Here is a 24,059-nt window from a genome sequence, read left to right as displayed (position 1 = left end):
CCCAGCTGCGGCCTGCATGCACCCAGCGCTCCAGCCACGGGACGCAGTGCTTGGAGCTGGAACGGGGGGGAAAGCCCCACCTCCTGGAAGGGGGTCCCCGCCCCACATCCCCTTCCACAGGAGGGGGTGGCTGGCTGGGGAACTGCCCAGGGAGCAGAGTGTCTGGACGGGAGGGAGGTGGCGAGGGGCTGACTGGTCTCTGGGGACTGCCGCGGCAGGGAGCACGCTGCACAGCGGGCGAAACGCACAAGGAGGTGGGGCTGAGGCTTCACGGAGGGAGCGCGGGGCCGGCCCGCGGGGGCCAGCGAGGCGCTAATAGGCAAGAGGCTGCAGACTGGCTGCACAGGAGCTCGAGGTGGGAGCCAGGCCAGCAAGGCAGGGATGCTGCTAAGGGCTTAGCTGGGCCCCCGGGCTGGCACAGGTCCGATGTGCATGTGCTCCAAGGCCTGGCCTTCCTGGGAGGAGAGTCAGTGCATCCCAGCAGGGGGAGGGGGAGGGAGCCAGGCTCCAAGGGGGACCGGCCCAGGGGTACCAGGGAACACGCTCCCCGCTCGGGAGCCAAAGGGCATGTGCCCAGAGCAGCAGCCTGAAGGGGACACAGTGCTTAGCTGTGAGCAGCAGGGATGCTCATGGGTCTGCATGGCCCGTCTGCCCTCCTCTCCGCTCCCAGCCCTTCTGCCCGGCCAAGGAGGGCCCTGGCTGGCAGGCGCGGGGACGCAGGGCACAGGGTGAGACCGAGGAGAGTGAGGCAAGACACACATGACAATGCTGCGGCCGCAGCCCCGTCCGAGCCCAGCGACAGCACGCAGACCCGCCCAGGGCGGCTGGGGGCCTGCTCAGGTACAGAGCCATTCCCACGCCGCGTGGGAGCTGCCCGGTCGCCACTTGAGGGCACACGGCAGCTTGACAATTCCAGTCCGGGCCCGCCTGGCCAGCTGCTGCCTGCTCCCTCCGGAGGGTCCCGATCTCAGTCCCCAGCAGGTGCTATGGGAGGGTGGGGGCCCACAGAGCTCATGTGCTCCACGCCAGGCCGCTGGGAGGGGAGCCAGGACACGGCCCCGCTCTCGCTCTCTTTATTAACGACCCTGCGGCGCCCAGTCTCCGGGTGGCTCCCAGACCCAAGCAATGGGCACAGCGGGCCCCGCCCGTTACGTCCCCAGCGGCAGAAACGTGAGTTTCCCCTCTGCGTCCAGGCCCAGCTCCCCGTCCACCAGGCTCCCCCTGCGGCCCAGCTCCGGGCACCCCAATGAGGTGCCGCCGTCGGGCTGCGAGAGCGTCCTCTCCAGAGCCCTCCTGTTGTCAAAGTGCAGGGCCTCCTTCTGCTTGACCAGCATGTTCCTGAGCGGGCCGCCGTGCGTGGGGGGCGGAGAGTCCCTGCCAGCTGAGCCGGGGGACAAGTGCTCGAACTCTGCCGACTCCGAGTCATCTGTGGCCAGCGTCTTGGAGTCGCTGCCACTGTTGTCCTCCTCCAGCGGGCTCTCGGCCTCCTCCGGCTCCGTGTCCGACTCGCCCTCCTCCTCCAGGGTCAGCTGGAACTGGAACTTCTCCCCCCCGCCGCCCTTCTCAGGGTCCTGCTCCTCAGGCAGCGAGGGGCTGTGCGGGATCATGCTCTGGTACCACTCCCGGTTGTCCTCCAGCGTGTCCAGGATCTCCTGGGCATCGGGGTGCACCAGGTCAGCCCACGTCTCCCACAGCGGGTGAGCGATGTAGTCGATGAAGCCCACCTGTGAGCAAAGGCAGAGCTGGGGGATACGGGCAGGTCCAGGTACGTCCCCAGAGGGGCAACATCCCTGCCCCTCGGGATTCCTGCAGTCAGGCCCAGCATCTACATCACCTCCCGCCATCCAACTCGGACCACGCGGGGACCTGCCCCTGGGACAGGGCTCTGCTGATTTCCACAGGCTGCTGACGGGAGGGCCCATGGGCGACTCTAAAGGACCTGGAGTGGTGCCAGCTCCTCCCTGCTTCACCACCTGCTATTGCCCTGTGACGAAGTGGGACTGTTCTTAATGTCTCCTCTGAATACTGGAGGGGTGCCTCAGTTTCCCCTATGCATTTCTTAAGTCTCTAGGTGGTGGGATAAGGGGGTATAATTGTTGCAGAGCAAAGGGCCAGGGTACATAAACGGCCGATACTCTGTCTCCTGGCAACTGATGGCCTGGGCCCTTCCCCCCTGCAAGGTGAGAGCTAAAGGGTTGGAGAACAAAGGAATCCGGTGACCTCCTGGCCCGGGAAAGGGACAAAGCCCAAAGCTGGAGGAGGAGTCAGTTGGGGCTGGCTGGGTACAGGGAGTAAAGTGCAGACGTGGTTGTCTGGCTCACTGCCCCCCAAAATGGACCCAGCTGAGGGGTCCTGTTCTCTGCACCTACAAGCTCTGTGTTAGACCATGTTCCTGTCGTCTAATAAACCTTCTGTTTTACTGGCTGGCTGAGAGTCACGTCTGACTGTGGAGTTGGGGGGCAGGACCCTCTGGCTTCCCCAGGAGCCCCGCCTGGGCAGACTCGCTGTGGGAAGCGCAGGGAGGGGCAGAGGATGCTGAATGCTCCGCGGTCAGACCCAGGAAGGTGGAAGCCGGGTGAGCTGTGTGTCCTGCAGACAGGCTGCTCCCAGAGAGGAGACTTCCCCAGAGTCCTGCCTGGCTTCATGGGGAGCAGTTTCTGAGCATCGCCCAGGGACTCCATGACACGCCCCCAGGGAGTTGCGCCCAGGCTGCCTCTCCCCACTCGGATCCTTCCACAAGAGCCCGAATGCTGCCTTGGAGCGAACATGCCGGGTGGATGGGGCCGTGGCAGGATCCTCCCCACTGGCGAGTGCAGTGGGGTGGAAGCAGAGGGGTTGGCCCAAGAGCCCCTGCCCTCTGCTTGGTGACAGTTCCCCAGGCTAGTGGACGCAGAGGTCCCCCAGAGATGACTCCTCCCTGGGCCACATCCCTCCCTCCTGCTGGGCTCCATGGTGCCTCGCTGGCCCCTCCACCCCACTCTGCATTGTCCTGCCCAGCACTGAGCCCTGACGGGGCCGCCCCGCCAGCCCAGCACAGCCCCGGCTCCAGCCCCGGCCCCACCTGGGACTTCTCCACAGAGGCGCTGAGCTTGTCGCACATGGGGCTGATCTCCATGCCCTTCTCCCGCTCCCGGTCCCCCTGGCGAAAGAACTCCACCATGATCCGGTCAGTCCACTGGCGGTACAGCTCCAGGGGCTTGGTGGGGTTGCTGAGGTCAGCACAGTGAACCATGTTCTGCAGGACCTGGGGGAAGGACAGTCACAGCTTTGCAAAGAGCCAGTCCTCCTCCCCGATGCTGGGCTGCCCTGGCCGGCCCCACTCCCAGGGCCCGTCCCTTGTGGGCAGCGCTGAGCTGGGACCTTGCAATGTCTGCACGAGATGCCCAAAGCTGAGGGGGCAGGGCCCTGGCTGGGCATTCGCTTGTTATCCCCCTGGACAGCGCCAGAGCAACCCAGCCTGGGCCAGACCTGGCTGTAGCAGGGCCTGGGGCTGGAGCTCTGAGTGCTGGGGTGGGGCCAGAGAAGCTGGGTGGTTGGGATCTGTCTCGGGTTCAGAAGGGCAGAGGGGGCAGCAGGGAGGAATGTCTCCGCCAAGGAGTGTCACTGTCGCATCACAGGCCGGAGACCAACCTACGTGAGCAGTTCAGGCCGATGGGGAAAGCAATAAGAAGGAAGGACTGGGGCGTGCCCTGGCCTGCAGCCACGCAGTGCTGAGCTGCCCCGTTCCATGGGGTCGGGGTCCCAGAATCCCTGGACCTCACCTGGATTCGGTCCGAGTAGTTATCCAGCAGCAGGACTCCCAGACTGGTCACCTTCTTGGTCTCCACCATTGTCTTCAGATCTGCCAGCAGGTTCATGTGTTTGGACATGTCCGTTGCGAGCACCTGCACAGAGGAGAGGGCACCCATTAGCCTGTGTCCAGCCGAGCGGCCCAGCCCCACGGTCAGCAAACCAGGCAGCCTGTCCCTCCATTCCCCCAGTACCCTGGGTCCAGCAGCCACATCCACAGAACTGAATGCAGGTCTCTTGTGCCTCCTAGGCCAGTCCGATCGCTGGGGTCTGGGGTGGGGAACAATCCCAGGCTGGCTGGGGAGGGGGCAGCTAGAGGGGACCTCGCAGGCTGCGACTCTCCCATTCCAGGGATGTCACAGAACAGGATGGAGACCGAGATCAGCTGTGCCCAGAGCAGCCAGATCCTGTTGGGAGTGAAGGGAACAGCATGTCCAGCTCCCTCTGGGCCACCACTGAGTCTGTGGATTATTGACCCTGACTCTGCCAAGCCCTGCTGGGAGCTTGAGAGACACCAGAACCAGCTGCACTGGGGCCGTTGCTCTGCAATACCACTGCACCAAGGGCCCCACGGAGCTGACAGGAGTCAGGTCAGTCAAAGGGGGCCCCTTACTGTCAGGCTGTCATTCCGTGCAGACGTTGGGGGTTGACCGTGGGTCACCTGCTTTATGATGGCACCACACTGCCCCGCCCTGGTGCTCAGGGTGGCTCTGGCCCCAGCTGCATGTGGGGCGTCTGTAGGGAGTACCTAGGCCTGACCCCCCTGGAGTCGGGGTCAGATCCTGCGTCTCATAAGCGCTGAGCAGGCCCTGGCCCCCTCACCATGTCGATGGCCATCTTGCGGAGCGACTGCCGCTGCTTCTTGGTGAGGTGCTGGAAGATGTCGCAGTTTTCCTCCTGGAGGAGCCTGAAGCCCACAGCCAAGTGGTGATTCTCCAGGACAGAGACGTCGTTGTACATCAGAGCCAGCTCCGAGTCTGCAGAGACAGGCGGGGTTAGCACAAGAGGCCGACGCGGGCGCCCGGCCGCCAGCTGCTGGCGGCTCTGGGTGGGACCCCCGCTACAAAGGGGCCTGCGCTGAAAAATGGCTGGCACCAGCCAGGTCTGGGGCACCTCATGGGGTACCCGGGGCCACGTCAATACCAAGTGCAGAAGCCATTCGGGGGGCCGGGCCTGCCCTTGCAGTAGGTGACCATGTTTGCACCATGACTGTTTGCAGAAGAACTGCAGGTAAGCTCCCAATGCCCACGGCTACACCCGGGGTTCAGACCCACCACGCCCAGCACAGGGACCTCACGGAACTGGGCCGCATGGAACAGGGCCCCCGTACCGTGGCTCTGCTCTGCAGTAGGAGCCCTGGATTCGATCAGGGGAGGCTGGCAGTGGAACTAACCCTGTGAGTGCCAGGCCTCTGCAAGGGCTGCTTCACCTGGCCAGTGTCTCATCACAGTGACCTGAGGCAGCCAGACATATGACACACGCGTCTCCAGGGACCAGCCTGGGACCAGCGGGTTCCTGGGAGATCTGAACTCACTGGTGTTGATCAGGAACTGGTTTGACACGCCTGGGTGGTCAACATCATGGATGGCGCTGGCGAAGATGGCAGCCATGACCTCCAGGTCCGTGAACACAGCCTGGAACGAGGGACAGGGGGAAGGGAGTCAGAACGGAAAGAAAGCTGCTCTGCAGCACAACGGACGTGATGGGCCCACGCATCGAACACGTGGGTTTGCATGCTGGGCAAGCCTGAGGTGCACGTCACCGCAGCCCATTGGGAGCAAGCCTCTTGGCTCTGGTTAATTGTGGCTGGAGGTGCTTGCATCCCAGGCTGCCTGCATTCTGGGGCAGCGAGCCAGGGTGAGGGAAAGTCGCAGTATTTCCCACACACTCCAGGCAGAAGGTGTCCCCTAGCTTGGATCCTGGTATGAACAGGTCCAGGATGGGATTGTGGGGAGACCCAGCATCTGCTGGACAACATCGGGAAGGAGCAAATGTAACTCCTACCCCTCCCCCCTGCAGCCATGTGTCCCACCCAGACAGTGTGACCTGCCTTCAGGGACCACCCAAAACTCCAGGGAACTGGGCTGCACGAGGGGACTGAGAGGAGACATGATAACAATTTTCAAGTACGTCAAAGGTTGTTACAAGGAGGAGGGAGGTAAATTGTTCTCAATAACCTCTGAGGACAGGATAAGAAGCAATGGGCTTAAATTACAGCAAGGGAGGTTTAGGTTGGACATTAGGAAAAACTTCCTACCTGTCAGGGTGGTTAAGCACTGGAATAAATTGCCCAGGGAGGTGGTGGAATCTCCATCATTGGAGATTTTTGAGAGCAGGCTGGACAAACAGCTGTCAGGGATGGTCTAGCTAATACTTAGTCCTGCACTGAGTGCAGGGGACTGGCCTAGATGACCTCTCGAGATCCCTTCCAGTCCTACGAGTCTATGATTCCTGTGCAAAGATGGCTCCTTAATTAAAGGATGGACAAACCTCCCTGGGGATGGATGGCTTGTGACGTGGTGCAGACCTAGCCCAGGTTGCAGAGACGTGCTCTGGGGGGCGCTGAGCTCTGGCGCCCAGGGGAAGTCCTGATGTGCCGTTTTCCTTCCCTCCATGGAGTCACACCAGTGTGCAGCCCCGCCAGCCACCCAGTCTGGAGCCTGGGCAGGGGAGCGACTCCGAGAGCTGTCCCCACCCCCTCACCTCCAGAGCCGGCGTGGACAGCAGCACGTGCGTGGACTGGACCACGTCTGCGGCGTGGATGTTGTTGTGATAGGCCACATCGGCGTGGTAATGGTCCTCCAGGGTCATCATGAAGGTGATGAAGGTGTCGGCTGGGATGCGGAAGGTCTTCATCAGGTCCCGCTCCTGCCGGGCAGCAGAGAGGGTGGGATGGGCTCAGTGCAGGGTGTTGACCTCCCCGCCACCAGTACAGCTTCAGTACGAGCCAGGGTCAGTCCCTGACTTCAGGCCCAGCTCAGCAGAGAGAGAGACCCAGGTACCCCAGGGCCAATGTGCTGTGCCAGCCATGCCCAGCCCCTGCCTGCCCAGGAAAGGGTGGGGTAGGAATGGTGGGAGCAGCATTGTGCCCGCTGCCCGGCTGCTTCTGCAAATCCTCCCCATCCCCTCCCCTAGCCAGGGGCTTCCACCCATGCCTCCCCACTACACTGCCACAGCCAGGGCCTTGCTGAGCTCAGGGAGGGAATGGGGCGGGGGGAGGCGTTAGCAGGATCAGGGTGGGGGCACAGCTCCGTGAGCGGCAGGGACACCCTGTGACAAAGTGGGACTGTTCTTAATGTTTCCTCTGAATACTGGAGGGGTGCCTCAGTTCCCCTAGGCATCTTTTAAGTCTCTAGGTGGTGGGATAAGGGGGTGTAATTGTTGCAGAGCAAAGGGCCAGGGTACATAAATGGCCGACACTCTGTCTCCTGGCCACTGATGGCCTGGCCCTTCCCCCCTGCAAGGTGAGAGCTAAAGGGTTGGAGAACAAAGGAATTCGGTGACCTCCTGGCCCGGGAAAGGGGAAAGCCCAGAGGAGGAAGAGCTGGAGGGAGTTTCAGTTTGGGGCTGGCTGGGACATGGAGTGAAGTGCAGACGTGGTTGTCTGGCTCGCTGCCCCCCAAAATGGACCCAGCTGAGGGGTCCTGTTCTCTGCACCTACAAGCTCTGGTTTAGATCCTGTTTGTGTTGTCTAATAAACCTCTGTTTTACTGGCTGGCCGAGAGTCACGTCTGACTGTGGAGTTGGGGGGCAGGACCCTCTGGCTGCCCCAGGACCCCGCCTGGGCGGACTCGCTATGGGAAGCGCAGGGAGGGGCAGAGGATGCTGAATGCTCCGAGGTCAGACCCAGGAAGGTGGAAGCTGGGTGAGCTGTGTGTCCTGCAGACAGGCTGCTCCCAGAGAGGAGACTCCCCCAGAGTCCTGGCTGGCTTCGTAGGGAGCAGCTCCAGAGCATCGCCCGGGGACTCTGGGACCCCCCCCCCCCCCCCGCCCGCTGGCTGGACAAAGGGTTTTTAATTCAAGGCTCCAGGGAGTTTCTCCGACCCGTGGCTGACCTGGCACCTCCCCAAACCGCTGCCCTGTAGGGTCGTTCGGACAAGGAGAAGCTTGGGAGAGGTGAGGCCAGCGACTGTGCTGGGAGGTCAGATTAGAGTAAGAGGCACCGTGCTGTTCCCCCCGCCCCCGCCTACCCCCCCCAGCCCTGCCCTGCCCCCATCCCCACCCTGCTCCCATGCTCTGCCCCCTACCCCTGCCCTGCCCCCATGCTCTGCCCCCTGCCCTGCTCCCATCCCTACCCCTGCCCTGCCCCCATGCTCTACCCCCACCCCTGCTCCCGTGCTGCCCCCATCCCTTGCCCCCCACCCCTATCCTGCCCCCCGTCCTACCCCCACCCCCACCCTGCCCCCTGCTACCTCCAGCTCCACGCTGCCCATGCCCTGCCCCCACTGGGAGCCACCCTGGGGCTCACTCACCTGGAAGATACTGTACATGATGACCGTGAGTGGGCGGTTGCCAGAATACTCTGTGATTTTAAACATGTCAAGACCCCATTTGTTTGTATCTTCTAGTTCCTGGGAGAGACACGTGGCAGTGAGTCAGCAGGCACACACACGGGGCGGTAGGACGGGGTGGGGGGCGCGGCTGGCACACGCGTGGCGATGGGACGGGGTGGGGGGCGCGGCTGGCACACGCGTGGCGATGGGACGGGGTGCGGGGCACGGCTGGCACACGCGTGGCGATGGGACGGGGTGGGGGGTGCGGCTGGCACACGCGTGGCGATGGGACGGGGTGGGGGGTGCGGCTGGCACACACGTGGCGATGGGACGGGGTGGGGGGCACGGCTGGCACACGCGTGGCGATGGGACGGGGTGGGGGGTGCGGCTGGCACACGCGTGGCGATGGGACGGGGTGGGGGGCACGGCTGGCACACGCGTGGCGATGGGACGGGGTGCGGGGCACGGCTGGCACACGCGTGGCGATGGGACGGGGTGGGGGGGCACGGCAGGCACATGCGTGGCAATGGGATGCGGTGGGGGCACGGCAGGCACACGCGTGGCGATGGGACGGGGTGGGGGGGCACGGCTGGCACACGCGTGGCGATGGGACAGGGTGGGGGGCACGGCTGGCACACGCGTGGCAATGGGATGCGGTGGGGGCACGGCTGGCACACGCGTGGCGATGGGACGGGGTGGGGGGGCACGGCAGGCACACGCGTGGCGATGGGATGGGGTGGGGGGCACGGCTGGCACACGCGTGGCGATGGGATGCGGTGGGGGCACGGCTGGCACACGCGTGGCGATGGGATGGGGTGGGGGGCACGGCTGGCATATGCATTGCGGTGAGACGGGGTGGGGGCCACGGCAGGCACATGCGTGGCCATGGGATGGGGTGGGGGGTGCGGCTGGCACACGCGTGGCGATGGGACGGGGTGGGGGGCACGGCAGGCACACGTGTGGCGATGGGACGGGGTGGGGGGCACGGAAGGCACACGCGTGGCGATGGGACGGGGTGCGGGGCACGGCAGGCACACGCGTGGCGATGGGACGGGGTGGGGGGTGCAGCTGGCACACGCGTGGCGATGGCACGGGGTGGGGGCACGGCTGGCACACGCGTGGCGATGGGACAGGGTGCGGGTCACGGCTGGCACACGCGTGGCGATGGGACGGGGTGGGGGGGCACGGCTGGCACATGCATTGCGGTGAGACGGGGTGGGGGGGCACGGCTGGCACACACGTGGCGGGGGGGGGGGTGCAGCCAGGGGGACATGGGGACGAGGGGCCCTGGGGCGAAGCATTCCTCCCCCTGCTTACCTTGGCCAGGAGCCCTTCCTGGTCCGTCTTGACCCCGAAGCGAGGGATGCCGGAGCTGATGAAGCTGGAGCTGTGTGTCAGTTTCTTCAGGCCGCTGATCTGCGCCATGGGGCACGTCGACTTCTCCGCGACCTTCTCCTTGGGCGTCGGGGAGGGAATTTCCACCTCATGCTGCTTGTCTGGGGGAGAGAAAATGCAGGGAACGGTCAGCGCATCGGGCACGGCCCCCCTGGCAGGCTATCGCCCTCTGGGAGTTGGGGATGCTGCCCGGGTCCGGACCTTGTGACCATTCCAGAACCTGCCTCTTCCTGCTTCCTTGAGCAGCTGGTGAGCCGAGGCTGCTCTGAGAGCCAGCGGGCCCCCGGCTGGTCAGAGCCCACTGAACGCCCCCCACCTCGGAGCCCCTTGGCAGCACAGCTGGGTGAGGTCCATGAGCAGCATGACACTGGCAGATTTCCAGCGGGGGTGCCCAGGATCGGGACACCTCTTCCAGGCCGGGGGAAAGCCCCTGACCCTGTGCCCCAGGCAGCGGGTGACAGGCAGCAGGGGCAGTGGGGAGTTCAAACCGGAAGCTCCCCCCTCCCCCTGCGAACACTGCGTGACCCTTGCCAAGCGCCCGTCAAAGTCCCGCACTGCAGCCCAGCGCCCGCACTCAGCGCCTGAGAGCAGCCGGCTCAGTGCCCCGGCCTGTGACCGGGCTTACTGCTGTCAGTTTCCGAGAGAGTTAAAATCCTGGAGCAACCCCCGTGTGCTTTCCGCCCGAGCCCCACGGCTTCACGCTGCTCAGGCCTGACCCACCCGCCATACGACTCAGACCCAGAATTGACGTAAGCAGAGTCGAATAATATTATCTCTGCCATGGCAACGGGAGACAATGTGCTGAGGAATGTTGGAGCTTCCCAGCTAAACTGATGTTTCAAAGACCAATTCCTCCCCTCTCCCCTGGTGCACACGCACGTGCACGGATCGCCTGTGTAAACCACCCCCTGCCCTCTCCCCGACACACACCAGCACCGGGAACCGTGGCAAGCCGGGGTTCTTCATAGAGACACATTTCATTTCCAGACAACTCTGCTCCATCGCCCTTAGGGTGCTGTTCCGAGATCTGCCAGAGGCTCCCAGGAGAGCCGCTGACCTGCTCTGTGCCTCAGTTTCCCCATCTGTAAAATGGAGCTGCTGACGCAGCCCAGAGGCAGGGCTGGGAACCTGCATTCATTCTGACTGGTAAAGTGCCCCAGGGGGCAGGAGTGGTGCAGGTTTTATCTGTGGAGGCCTCTCCTGTTCCTGCAGCCAGGTAGGTACCCAAAGGAATGCTCCCTTTGTTAAAGCCCCACTATCTCAGCAAAGGGCCTGAGACTTTGCAGGGAGCCCCAAGGCGTTTGCATTCCTCAAACAGGCAGCTGCTGAAGGGGGGCGGGGAAACTGAAAGCAAAGCCAAGTCTGTGTGCGGGACAGGGCTGATCCAGAGGGACAAGCGCTGGCTTACCAGGCTGCTTTGAGCCCTCAGCCCCAGGAATGCAGGGTCTGTGCACGGCCCCATGCAGAGCTGGGCAGTGCAAGAGAAACCCAAAGGAATCGGCTGCCAGCTGCACCCAGCGCATGCTGCCCAGCTCTGCCTGGACACGGCACTGCAGTTCAAGAGCCAGGCGCCCAGAGATGAGCCCCCTGCCCTCCCACTGCCAGCTGACTCCAGCAGGAGGGCTCTGGCTGAGCTCCGGCTCCACCCTCAGCTCTGCTGGGAAAGGAAGAGACACAGGGAAAGCATCTCGCCTCCAGGTCAGGTCTGGATTGCAGTTACAAAGGGACACAGAGGACAGAGCCCTGGAACAGCTGTGGTGCTCTGTGCCGGACATGGCTGGAGGCGCATGGTGAGAGGCCAGCAGCCTCTGGCTGGCACTGGGCAGCGTTCATACAGCCCCCGGTGTCGCCGTCTCTCAACGGTCGGTCCGCACTGCTCTCCGGTCTGCAGCAGGTGTGCGTACAAAGCTCACTTTGATCTGGCGACCTCCAGTAACAGCAGCAGTGAAGATGGAGGAGCCCCCCCATCCCCCAGGACGCTGGGTCATCCTCAGGGGGGTAGCGCCCCCAGCTACCATGGCTATAGTGCTCTTGTTCTTGGAGCGCTCGGGCGTGCCGATGCATGCTGCAGTCCCACTCCCAAGTGCTCTGCAGACAGACCCTCCGTTACCGGGCAAACCCTCCTCTTGGACGCGGGGGCTGGTGCGCACGCTGAAGAATGTATCTTCTGGCCTCTGTGTCACTATATTGTGGCACTAGAAACGTGGCCGGCTCTTTAACTCCAGCTGGAAAGCCGGCAGAGTGCCCTGGGGCAACAGGCTGAATTGCAGCTGGGGACGTGTTAAACCAGGCCCTTCCTAAACCCTGGACACACCTTGGCCACTGCAAGGCTGCTGGACCCCACCCCAACCACACTGACACGTAGAGAGTACAGCGAGCCGAGACGCAGAGAAATCCCTCCTGCCTGCCCCTCCATCCTGACTGGGGGTGAAGGGGGCCCAGGAGAGAGCCGCAGCCCCAGCTCTCTCCGACAACCTTGCTTTTGCCACTTTAATCAGCCCTGTCACATCCAGCAGAGACCACGTTCCCACAGTAACCCGGCAAGAGGTCAGGAGGGCAGATAAGGCCACTTCTCCTTTCTCTGCCGAAGGAGACAAAGGGGAGGCCTCGTTATTCCCACGGCCCATCATTGGGAAGAAGTGGCTGATGTGCTTAGTCAGGGCATGATGCAGGACCAGGAGACTGTGGCATGCCCTGTCTCTTTAGTGGTGTGTCACACAACTTCCCTAGCTGGCTGACACAGCATTGCTGGGTACAGCATCTTCCCCTAGCTACCCTCACAACAATCATTAGCCCTGTGATTACAGCCACCCCTGGCTCGCCCCAGCCCCTTTGTGCTGGTGCTTTGCAAACCCTGCCCCAAAGAGATTACACAGAATTGAATCAGAAACAAAATGCAAGAGGCAGGGCTCTTCCACCCCATGCACCAATACCCCTCAATGTTTTCTGCCTGGGTTTGGCCCAGTCTAGGAAAGCCTAGAGACAATGGGGCTTCCGCACGTGGCTAGGGCTCGTCTCTTTGCTTAGCACTCAGTGGGGAGGTGATGAGCTCAGTGAAGCACAAGAGAAAATCTCTGGCTCCAGCTGCCATCCCTGGCTTCTCACTGGTCTTTCAACTCCAGACATCACATTCTCTAAAGGAAAGTGCCACCGTGTGTGGATGGGGCACACCTGGCATACGGACGGGGCAGGCACGGCATCCCCAGCTCTGCTACTCACCCAGGAAGGTGCTGGAGATGTACTCAGACACCTGGTTGCCAGAGCGGCTGGTTTCGGAGAGGTGTGACAGTTCCCTATTCAGCATCCTTTTAAACTGCAAAGACAAGAAATGGTGCCCATTAGGAACACGGCCAGGGGACCTGAGCAGGGGGACCCGCCCCAGCCTCCATGGCCCTGCCCAGGGGAATGGGAAACAGGTGGAGTGGAAGCACCAAGCGGGCTCTGGGGATGGCAACAGGAATTCATTTCCCTGAGCGTTGCAGCACTCTGCCCTGGGAGGTTCTCACGTGTTTTATTGTAAGGTGCTCATAATGACCTGGGCCTTCCAAGGTGTACGACACCAGACCTTGCACCGCGGAACGGCACCAGCAGGTAAACACAGAGCCGTAGCCCGCACAGGTGCGAGCTGCACGGACGTGAGCACGGGCTGTTACATGAACTCGCTGCATCTGGGCCTGTGACGCAGGAGGGAGCGGGGTGGACTGACCGAGGAATGTCGTCTAGTTCTACTGGGACTGTGCCCTGGGGATGGGAGAGAAGGGGATGAGCCTGTAACCTGAGCCAGGAAGGCGGTGGGGCCAGGTGACACCTTTGCCTGGGAAACTGGACAAAGGCTAGAGGAGAGAGCCTGCTGGAGGGGTTTTGGTTTCAGTTTGGTGCTTTGTGGTGGAAAGCAGGGGAACCCCAAGGCTGGGGTCTAAGCTCCCTGCCCCCCAGCAGGACTTGACTGAGGGGTCCTGGTTGTACCCACAAGCTCTGTTTTAGACTGTGTTCCTGTTGTCCAATAAACCTTCCATTTTACTGGCTGGCTGAGAGTCATGGCGAATCCCAAGAAGAGGGGTGCAGGGCCCTGACTCCCCCACACTCCGTGATAGGGCTGTTGTCCCATTTCATGCTCATTCTTGGGGAATATCCCAGCAGGTGCAGCTGAAGCAAATTGTTCTGATCACAGGCTGCTTTCAGACCGATTTCCTTCCCCGGGAGTGGGCTGGACCCTGCGTTCACACCATCATGTCTGACACACGTTGCACGTGGCACAATCACAACACGCTGGCAGCCTGGCCCCTGATCAGCTGGGAGGCTAAGGGACTGGCTGGGCCTGGGAGGGAAGCCCAGAGCTCAGGACTGGCAGGCCGGTAATTTGAGCACCCATTCAGGAAGCTGGCTTTGAAGAAGATCTGCTCAGTGAATGGCCTGCCACCTGAAGGCTTTTATCGTTGCTGTTATTAGGGGTGGTCTCTATCATGGGAGGCCCAGAGGCCCCGGTAGAGACTTGGGCCCTAATTGCTCCTCAGACGTTTGCCAAGTTCGCCTCTAGACAGGTCAACACAGGGTCGCGCCTCTGCTCAGCCAGGAGCTTGGCAGCAGATCTTGCTCCCTGAACCGTGTGCACTGGGATCTAGCTTTGGCCCTTCATTCCCAATCACGCCCCTTTGGGCAGGAGACGAGCTGTACGGCCTGTGTGGCCGGGTGACAGCAGCTGCTCAACCCTCTCCGGGATGCCCACACCAGTGCATGGCCCACTGATGGCCCACTGCTCCCAGCAGAGCACGGAGCCCCAGGGATTGGGTTAACTCTTCCAGCCCAGGAGTGGCAGGCATCAGTGAACATGCATATCTGTCCCTGGCATGCCCCTCGCCCTAGTCTCCCGGCAGGCAGTGGAGCATGGCCCCCCAGGGCTGCTGCAGTGCTGGGCGAGGGAGGGAATTCCCTCTGGATCAGTCCCACTGCACAGCACCAGGTGCGTGTGAAAGGAGCGGGGAGCACCCAGAGCGTGGGAGCTACTGCTATGGGCTCAGGCTCATGCCACCCTGGAGAAGGTGCCTGGCAGGGACCCTGCAAAGGGCACTGGCTGAGCTCACCGGGAGAATTTCCAGGGGGTGACATTGGTTCTGGGGCAGGAGACAAAACATGACTGGGGCAGCTAAAGCCATCACCAAGGGCCAGGGCTGGAGGCAATTGCTCGAGGCAGAATAGGACACCCACTGGGAAATACGGCTGGCCCTGCCTCCCCAGGTGGGCACTGAGGCGCATTTTGGGAACCTGTGGCTGGAAAAGCCGGCCTCCCTCCCCACTGCAGGGGAGCTGGCACTGTGAGGACGGGGGGCCAACCTGCCATCCCCTGAACAGCTGCCATGGGTGACACGCTAGACCCGGGCTCTCCAGCACAAGGGTGCCCGGGGGTGCAGCCTGTCCCCAGCACTAGCAGGCTGCACCCTGCTTGGGGTGTGAGAGCCAGAGGGCGGGACCGGACCAGGCTGCCGCGCCGTTCGCTAGGGTGACAAGCCCCTGGGCCTGGGGCCAGCTCACCCACTTACTTTGATAAAGCCCCAGGCTGCGGAGATCCAAGGCCTTGCGTCAGGCATCTCAGCTTCCCCCCCGCAAGCCTGGCACCATGCAGCCAGGAGCCTTCGGCGGAGCCAGGGATGCTCCTTGGGAAACGGAGATTCGTCCCCCCTTGGGGGGGCCGGGAGCTGGGGGGGCTGGGGAGGATCAGCCGAAAACCTGATGCCCCACGAATTGGAGCGGGATGCTGAGCGCGGGATGCAGCACAGGCCGTGGGGGCCCAGCGGCTCAGCTCTCGGCTGCATCGCGGCGGGCTGCAGGGGTCCAGACCCATGTCCAGCACCTTGCGCCTGCCCTGGGCACCCCAGGGCTGCTCCGCATGTGGCAGGGAGCCCCCCCGAGCGCTGCTGCCCAATGAGAGAGAGCTCCGCAGCAGGGGCAGGACCCAGCACCACTCTCCCATTGGCTGCCTGAGCCCCCGCCGAGGGAGCCCGCTTTAACCCTTCGTGTGCTGCAGGCCAGCCTCCATCTCAAAGATTGGCCAGGGGACGGAGCCTGGCTCGGTGCAGCTGCCAGGACAGGCGTGGGGAGGGCTGCGGAGCGGGGGTCCTGGGCTGTCACGGCGACAGCTCTCGCCTCTGTCCCCCTGGTGCAGGAAATGGGGCCCAGTCCTCGAGGTGGGTGCAGCTCAGGACGGCAAGGTGGGGCCAGGGGCACAGCGGGGCTGGGGGTGCACCCCCTGGCTTGAAATGGTTTCTATTATATGCAGGGTTTACAGCTGGGTCAATGGCTCTCAGCACCCCGGGCCGAGGGCTGGGCTGCCGGCCTGCGGGTGCTGGAGCGAGAGCTGGCGAAGGAATGCCTTTTACCAGACCCTCGGCTCTTGGCGAGAGAGACAGCGCGTGTGTACAACGCAGCCTGGGGTAGCCTCTGCTCCCGGTTACACCCCTGGCACCCCGCTGAAGCCTGAGGTCCCGGTTCCGCTTCTGCGCGGTGCGTGTGTGTATCGGGGCTCTCCCCCACCCCGCAGATCAGACCAGTTCTAAGGAAGGCCCAGCCCGCAGTCCTGAGCCACTTGGCAATGCAAGCTCCTGAAACCGAAATGAGCCGGAGAAGGAGCCGAGGTGCAGATCGAGCAGCCGAGCACATGCTGCCGCAGCCGCGTCTGGTAACGCCAGGAAGGAAGGAGCGGGCGACGTAAGCCGAGAACTTGGCGCCGCACACACACGAGCGTCTCTGCTGCCTTCTAGCGCAAACATTCGTCAGAGCGGAAGGACCAGGAACCTAGTCGCTCATGGGCTTGGCTTCTGCAAGAGCAATTGGCCAGGCAGGTCCCTCCGGAGGAGAGCGGGATTTTCTGCCTCACATTTCGTCAGCACTGACGAGTTCCAGGATGACAGTGGAGACAACATCCAACCCTCTCCGGGCAGGACTCGGCAGCTTTCAGAGCCCCTGAGCCTGGATACGCATGGCAGAAGAATCTGAGCACATCCTAAGTGTCTATGGACCTATCTTCATGGCCCTCCTGGAGGCAGGGAAGCATCATTGTTTGCATTTACAGGTGGTGAACTGAGGCATGGAAAGATCCAGTAAGTTGCCCAAAGTCACCCAGGGAGTCAGAGCAATAACTGGGAACTGAGCCTCGCTCCCCCGACTCCCACAGCCGGGCCGTAGCCACATGGCCACCCTTCCTCCATTGCCGCCCTGGTGAATTACGGTGCAGTTCTTGCCAGTGCCGAGAAGGCCCCAGTGACTACACACCAGCACCACCCTGGTGCTCCCCTCTCTCCACAAAGCAGGGGGAAGTCCTTTGGCTCTTCCTGGGTTGCTCGGCAGACCCTGGTGGCTAAATGTGAAGGCCTGAGGTCACAGGCTTAAGCGAGTGCCGAAGGCTGCGGTCTGCCTGGAGGCGGAGAGGCATTAGACCAGCACTTTAGAGGCTGGGCTGGCTCCCAGTGTGTTGGCTTTAAGCTCTGAGCCCTCGCTTGATGGCTTGGGACCCGGTTCCCTGAGACACACTTTCCCTGTGCCAGGACACCACGGCTCAGACCAGCGAGGCCTACAGCTGAGAACCCTCGCTAGAAAGGGCCAGGAGCTGGGGGCAGGGCATTCACTCGGGTTTGGCACTCACCCCCCGTTCGGTTTGCCAGAGCCAGGGTTTAACCTTTCAGGCCCACTGCACAGCCCAGATTCTCTCTGGCTGCTGCAGCGTGAGCAGGTTGGGGCGGGGCTGTGTGTTTGCGCACCCCTTGTGCGTTGAACCCCATGAGAAAGGCATCAGAGCCCACCCAGTCAAAGAACTAACCATAAATATGACTACATCCTAACGCCTCCCTCCACCCACCTGGGCCTGCCATCAGCGAGCGGAGCAGCAATGTCCAGCCCTCCGAGCGGGGCACACTGTCACCGAAGGACCCCATTAGCCATTGCACCCCAAAGGTAAATCTGATCTGGGAGCGAAGAACGTGTCAGTGCAGAACCCGACTTGCCTCAGTCAGAGAAGAGCCCTGAAGGGGGAACGTAATTCCTGAGCTCATGGTGCGTGGGGAATCCCAAAGCTGGGCACATTGCTGAGCCTGCTTCTTGCTACCCTGGTCAAGGGCCCTGAAGCAGCAGACACCCTCTTGCCAGGAGCCCCCTGCACCACCCCAGAGGGAGCGCACCCCTGGCCACACACCATTTCTGGTGGAGATGTTACCCACGTGTCCCCCATCCGGACAGTGGGAGCCAACGCACAGGGGGCAATGAGGCCGAGTCTGGCACTGGGGTGTGACGATGGGACGCAGCAGGGAGGGGGGAGTGTTGACCTGGGAATGTGCCCTGGGGATGGGAGACCTGAGAGCCTGTAACCTGAGCCAGGAGGGGGAGGGGGAGGTAACACCTCTGCCCGGGAATGTGAAGACAGGCTGCAGAAGGGAGCCTGCTGAGGGGGGTTTAGTTTCAGTTTGGTGCTGGGTGGAGGAACGCAGGGAACCCCAGGGCTGGGATCTAAGCTCCCTGCTCCCCCAGAAGGACTTGACTGAGGGGTCCTGGTTGTACCCACAACTGAACTGTGTTCCTGTTGTCCAATAAACCTTCTGTTTTACTGGCTGGCTGAGAGTCTCAGTGAATCCCAGGAAGAGGGGTGCAGGGCCTGGACTCCCCCACACTCCGTGTCAACTGGTGGCAGCCGTGGGATGTACTGCACCCCGTGAATGGCGCTTCCTGCAGTAAGTGACTGGGGAATAGTAAAACGAAGGGGGATTGATGGGGACCAGGCGTGCTGAAGATTCAGAGAGAGACAGTTTCAGGGGGCGGTTAACCCCTGGGAGTGTGTGACCAGAGAGAAGGACTTTTGCAGTAACAGGGTCCCCCGGGGGATTGCAGCGAGCGGTCCTGGGGGGCAGGAGTCTGCAGCTCAACCCTGGCAAAGAGGTGGTGACCTCAAGAAGGACTGGCACACTAGGGGTTCTTCCTGGAAACCGTGGAAAGCTGCCCAGCCTGCGAGTGGCCAGCAGGGAGATGTACGCTAAACGACTTAAGAGCGACCTGGTGGAGCTGTGCAGGCAGAGGGGGCTGCGCATTGGGAGGTCCACCAAGGAACAGCTGATTGCCCAGTTGGAGGAGAGGGATCGCTTGGATGACCCGATCTCTGTCCCTGAGGGAAGCTGCCCAGTGAATGCAGCGTGGGCCCTGGGGCCTGACTGGGCTGGGAGGGGTCAGACTGCTGCCGAGGACATCCCGAGACCCTTCCTACCTAGGCCTGGGGGAGGGTTGGGAGAAGCCCAGCGAATACCAAGGGCACCCTGACCCCGGCAGCTGGCAGGGGATCCTCCCGGCGGAGCTCCCCATCCCTGGAGCAGATGGAATGGGAGAGGGAGATGAAAATGAGGGAGCCGGAGGATCATGAAAAACAACATCATCATGAGCAGGAGGAGAAGGAGAGGGAACGTCAGGAGAAGGAGAAACAAAGACAGCACGAACTGGAGCTGGCCAGGCTGAGGAGCAGTGGGGCCCCGGCTGTGGTGAGTGAGGGGGACCCAAGACTGCAAGGAGCTTTGATAAGTGCTTCCTGGCGCAGCGGAAGGAGGGGGAGGACATAGATAGCTTCCTGACGGCCTTTGAGAATGCCTGCGAGATGCACAGGGTTGACCCTGCAGACAGGCTCCAGTTTCTCACCCCCTTACTGGACCCCAAAGCCGTGGAGGTGTACAGCCGGATGACAGGGCCGGAGGCAGGGGACTATGAACTGTTCAAACAGGCCCTGCTCCGTGAGTTTGGGCTGACCCCCGAGATGTACCGGAGAAGGTTCCGGAGTCAGCGTAAAACGCCTGAGGTCACCTACCTACAACTGGTCAACCGGATGCAGGGATATGCCCGCAAGTGGACAGCTGGGGCCCAAGCTGAAGAGGACCTGCTGGACCTAATCGTACTGGAGCAACTGTATGAGCAGTGCCCTTCCGACCTGAGGCTGTGGCTGGTGGACAAAAAACTAAACCCCCGCAGCAGGCTCCCTTCTGCAGCCTGTCTTCACATTCCCAGGCAGAGGTGTCACCTCCCCCGCCCCCTCCTGGCTCAGGTGACAGGCTCTCAGGTCTCCCCTCCCCGGGGCACATTCCCAGGTCAACACTCCCCCCTCCCTGCTGCGTCCCATCCTCACATGGGGTACGCCCGGTAGTGTCTCTGTGGCGCGGGGCAGTGTCTCTCCGGTCTGTGGTTGTGCAGCGCCCAGCGCAGTGGGTCCTAGCCAGTGACTGGGGCACCTGGGCACGACGGTGACGCACAGAGCAGCAGCAGACCTATGCTGAGTCGGGCCCCGCAGGAGTTGCATGGAGCCAGGTTGCCAGAGGGCTACTCACCCGTAGCTGCCTTGGATTCCGCTGGAGCTACTGCTACCAAACGCAGAGCACCTAACCCAGCAGCTTCTGTCGACAGGGTTGGCCATAATCTGCCAAGCGCCCAGCAGAAGGTGCTAGCCCCACGGCTCTGGTCTGGGGACCATTTTCCAAAACTTCCCATGTCAGCTGGCTAGAGCGTTCTCCACTTCCTGTCCTGATCTGCTGCGTGCCATCGCTGTGTGTCAGACAGCTGCCGCGCTCCAGCCCAGAGCAGGCTGCATTCCTGTGGGGAAGGGGGCAGGGGAGTGCGACCCCCTGCGTCCAGGCTCTGCAGGACCGGGCGTGGGGCTCGCCACCAGCTCTCTCTGCACAGCTGTGGCCCACAGGACGGCTGGGGTGGGGGTTTTAGGCAGGAGCAGGGTCGGTCAGGGATCGTGGGCTCCCGCGAGGAGCTGCTGCATCTCTCACCTTGTTGGAGGCCATCTCGCTGACAGAATGCCTGGTCTGCAGGGTCTCCAGCTGGTCCAAGCACCAGTCCAGCTCTCCCAGGGTCTCGATCGCCAGCTTCTGACAGGCATCCTCTGCGGACAGAGAAGCAGGTGGCATGGGGGAGGGTGCTCGCTGGCCAGCTGGCCGGAGGCCATGCCAGCATGCCCCAGGCTCTCAGCATCACGCCCGTGCCCCCTGGGCCATGCACAGCAGCCGCTCTGCTCCCAGCATTGAACGCCTGGGCCCAGACGTGCCCTTGCTTCACAGACCGGCGCCCGGGCAGCGTAGCAGCCTCTAGCCCTGAAGTTTTCTCTCCCGCTGCCTGGCCTGCTCTGCCCTCTCCCGCCGGGGCTGTGCTGCGCTCGGCCTGCCTGCCGGCCGCGCGTGGTGCGGGGGGAGCCGAGCCAGGGGTGCTCGCGGGGCCGGCTCGTTACATAAAGCACAAATAGCAAATATCGGGTGGAAGTTGCAGCCATTGGTTGTGTTGCCATGGTGACAGCAGGGGGTTGGGCCTGCCGTGTTCGGTGCCAAGGGAAGGGGCAGGGCCGGGGCTCTGGGGGGATTTGGGGTCCAACAGGATAACGATCTCCGTAAGGAGCTCGAGAAGGGAGCTCTGCTCCCCCGGCTGCTGCAGGCACCAGCTACCAGGCGAGTCCTGCCCGGGGCCCAGGCAATCACACGGACTCCAGCACTGGAGCTTGTGAGCGGCATCATCCCTCAGAGCTGCCCTGGAGCTGGGCCTGCCCCCAGCGGTGCGGTGCCAGGCCCCGGCCATTGCCGGGAGCTTGTCCGAGACGCTGACCGAGGCACAACCGTGGCACAGAGCCGAGGGGGAGCCGAACCCCAGCCTGGCTGGGGGAATTGCTGCGTCACTTTCTGCCATGAAACAACAGGGATTTCTGGGCCCAAGCGGCTGCTTTCCCCAATAACAGGCCACACTGCACCCCCCAGAGTCGGGGCGATGGGAGCTGAGCCCAGTACACACAGTGGGGCTTGGCCAAGCTGCCGTTTCCTCTGGGCAGCAGCCCATGGGGTGAATGTCCCTGGCCCAAGGCCCTGCTGCCCTGCTAGCTAGATTCTGAGGGCAGAGGGGATGTGATTGTCAGACCTCCTGCCGGGCACAGCCAGTGACCTGCCCTGAATTAATGCCGGTTTGAGCCAGGGTATAGCTTTCAGGAAAACCATCCCTCGTGAGGGAGACCCCAGCACAGCCCATGGCTAATTCCACTTATTGCATCTTATTCCCAGTCTGAACTGGGCTAGCTTCAACTTCTGCCGTTGGATCTTGACAGACTTGTGTCATCATAGTCCCCAGGCCAGATTAGGTGCACAGCTGCCCTGGCATTGATGCCCAAGGTGCAGGGGGCGAGGCCCCAAGTCCACGCAGGCCCCCCTGCCAGGATTGGGCCCTACACTGGGCCTTATGACCCTGCCCCAGACAGAGATGTCCTGGGATACCCTGTATTATAGCAGAGATGTCCTGTGACACCCTCCCATCCAGCTACCCAGGGAGGGAGATGCCCACGCCCCCTGTCCTACCCAGTAAGGTCAGGCCAGCCTCGAGAAGTACTTGGCCCTTCAACGGGGCACAGACTTCTGCAGGGCTGCCAGGCTCTGCGATGATAGGGTTTATGCCCTGCTTCCACCCAAAGGTGCCCAGGTTCCCCACTGGCTGGCTGAGGGGTGCCCCTCTGGCCCCCACATGGCATCAGCAGCCCCCACGCTCACGCCCCAGGCTGAAGCCAGCTGCACTCAGGTTTGTGTGTGTGCTGCGGGTTGGCCGGGGTCAGAGGAAGCCGGGACAGGGCCCACCCAGCAGCCCAGCTGCAGGCAGCAGGCCTCCCACCGGGGCTGGAACTCAGGCCTGGAGACAGGAGCAGAGAGCTTTATTAATGGAACGTCTGACGTCAATAGGAGACTTTTCCATCCTTGCTGCGGCATGAAGAGGAGCGAGCCAGGAGGGAGCAGGCGAAAACCCGACATGGATCAGGAGGGGCCATGCCAGAGCCACGGCACACTCACCCCTTGGGGGACTAGGCTGGGGAGGGTGAGGGGAGCTTCATTCCCACAGGCCTGGCCACAGGAGGCCCCATCTCCTGGAAGCTGCCATTGCAGCACCTCATGGGACATGGCTCCCGGGGTTCATGATGGGGACGGTGCCAGTGACACCATAAGAGGGGCCAGGCATGACGGTGGCCATGGCAAGGGGTGGTGCCTGTGACGAAGTGGGACTGTTCTTAATGTTTCCTATGAATGCTGTAGGGGTGCCTCAGTTTCCCCTATGCATTTCTTAAGTCTCTAGGTGGTGGGATAAGGGGGTGTAATTGTTGCAGAGCAAAGGGCCAGGGTACATAAATGGCTGACACTCTGTCTCCTGGCAACTGATGGCCTGGGCCTTTCCCCCCTGCAAGGTGAGAGCTAAAGGGTTGGAGAACAAAGGAATCCGGTGACCTCCTGGCCTGGAAAGGGACAAAGCCCAGAGGAGGAGGGGCTGGAGGGAGTTTCAGTTTTGGGCTGGCCAGGGACAAGGAGTGAAGTGCAGACGGGGTTGTCTGGCTCACTGCCCCCCAAAATGGACCCGGCTGAGGGGTCCTGTTCTCTGTACATACAAGCTCTGGTTTAGACCATGTCCCTGTTGTCTAATAAACCTTCTGTTTTACTGGCTGGCTGAGAGTCCCGTCTGACTGTGGAGTTGGGGGGCAGGACCCTCTAGCTTCCCCAGGACCCGGCCTGGGCCGACTGGTTGTGGGAAGTGCACGGAGGGGCAGAGGATGCTGAATGCTCCGAGCTCAGACCCAGGAAGGTGGAAGCTGTGTGAGCTTCTTGCCCTGCAGACAGGCTGCTCCCAGAGAGGAGACTTCCCCAGAGTCCTGCCTGGCTTCGTAGAGAGCAGTTCCAGAGCATCGCCCAGGGATGCCGGGACAAGCGCCTGAGCGGATGACGTGCCCACGTCCACCGTTCTCACCAGACTGACGTCCCAGCACCAAGGCGAGCTGCAGCCCTGGCACTGGACAGCAGGCAGCTGCTCTGACTTCCTGGCCCTGGGCTCTGCAGGGCAGGTGGGTGATGGCTGAGGCCGGAGATTCACGTCCTTCTTGCTGGGGAACCCTGAGCCTTGGCTCTGATGGGGCTGGGAGAGAGGGATCCTGGGGGGAGGCCAGTCGGGAGAGAGAATCCTAGGGAGGGTCTCACCCTCCCCTGTCAGCTCTAACTAGCTGCTGCCGGCTGCCTCCATGCGAGCCGCCTGCACCCCGGGACAGCCCTGCGGTTGGTTCTGTTGCTGCAGCAAGCCTGGCGCCTGCAGGGGACTTACCCGACAGGCTGGCCTTGCACACAGATGGTGGGTTGCTGCTAGAAGTTCTCCTGCAAGACATGTGGGACAGGCAGCAGCTGAGCGTGGCATTGCAGGGGTGCACCTGAGTCAAACACAGTCCCCTCCCCAGGGCCACCTCCCGTACACCGGGAAGCAGCTTCTACTGTGTACATGGGAATCAGATTCTCCCCCATCTCCCCTTCCCAGCCCATTGTCCCCAGGATCATTTGCTCTGTGCTCTTGGATCTGGGGGATGCT

At 62.5% G+C, this 24,059-nt stretch overlaps 1 protein-coding gene across 1 annotated transcript in view; it reads right to left on the bottom strand.

The window, feature by feature from the left end:
• Positions 1 to 1,148: 1,148 nt before the first annotated feature.
• Positions 1,149 to 24,059, bottom strand: part of PDE4C (phosphodiesterase 4C) — a 104,684-nt gene continuing 81,773 nt past the window's right edge. The window contains exons 7-17 of the mRNA XM_077805485.1: positions 23,802 to 23,851; positions 20,468 to 20,580; positions 12,897 to 12,990; positions 9,600 to 9,778; positions 8,262 to 8,360; positions 6,493 to 6,657; positions 5,324 to 5,423; positions 4,612 to 4,766; positions 3,762 to 3,884; positions 3,062 to 3,244; positions 1,149 to 1,724 (exon numbers count right to left, since the gene is read on the bottom strand). Of these exons, the coding sequence (XP_077661611.1) occupies positions 1,149 to 1,724; positions 3,062 to 3,244; positions 3,762 to 3,884; positions 4,612 to 4,766; positions 5,324 to 5,423; positions 6,493 to 6,657; positions 8,262 to 8,360; positions 9,600 to 9,778; positions 12,897 to 12,990; positions 20,468 to 20,580; positions 23,802 to 23,851 (1,837 nt within the window). The remainder of the gene's footprint in view (positions 1,725 to 3,061; positions 3,245 to 3,761; positions 3,885 to 4,611; positions 4,767 to 5,323; positions 5,424 to 6,492; positions 6,658 to 8,261; positions 8,361 to 9,599; positions 9,779 to 12,896; positions 12,991 to 20,467; positions 20,581 to 23,801; positions 23,852 to 24,059) is intronic.

This window comes from Eretmochelys imbricata, chromosome 25 (genome assembly GCF_965152235.1).
Source record: "Eretmochelys imbricata isolate rEreImb1 chromosome 25, rEreImb1.hap1, whole genome shotgun sequence".
Taxonomy (NCBI): Eukaryota; Metazoa; Chordata; order Testudines; family Cheloniidae; genus Eretmochelys; species Eretmochelys imbricata.
The sequence above is the reverse complement of the archived record's forward strand: the minus strand, read 5'-3'. Positions and strand labels throughout refer to the sequence as shown.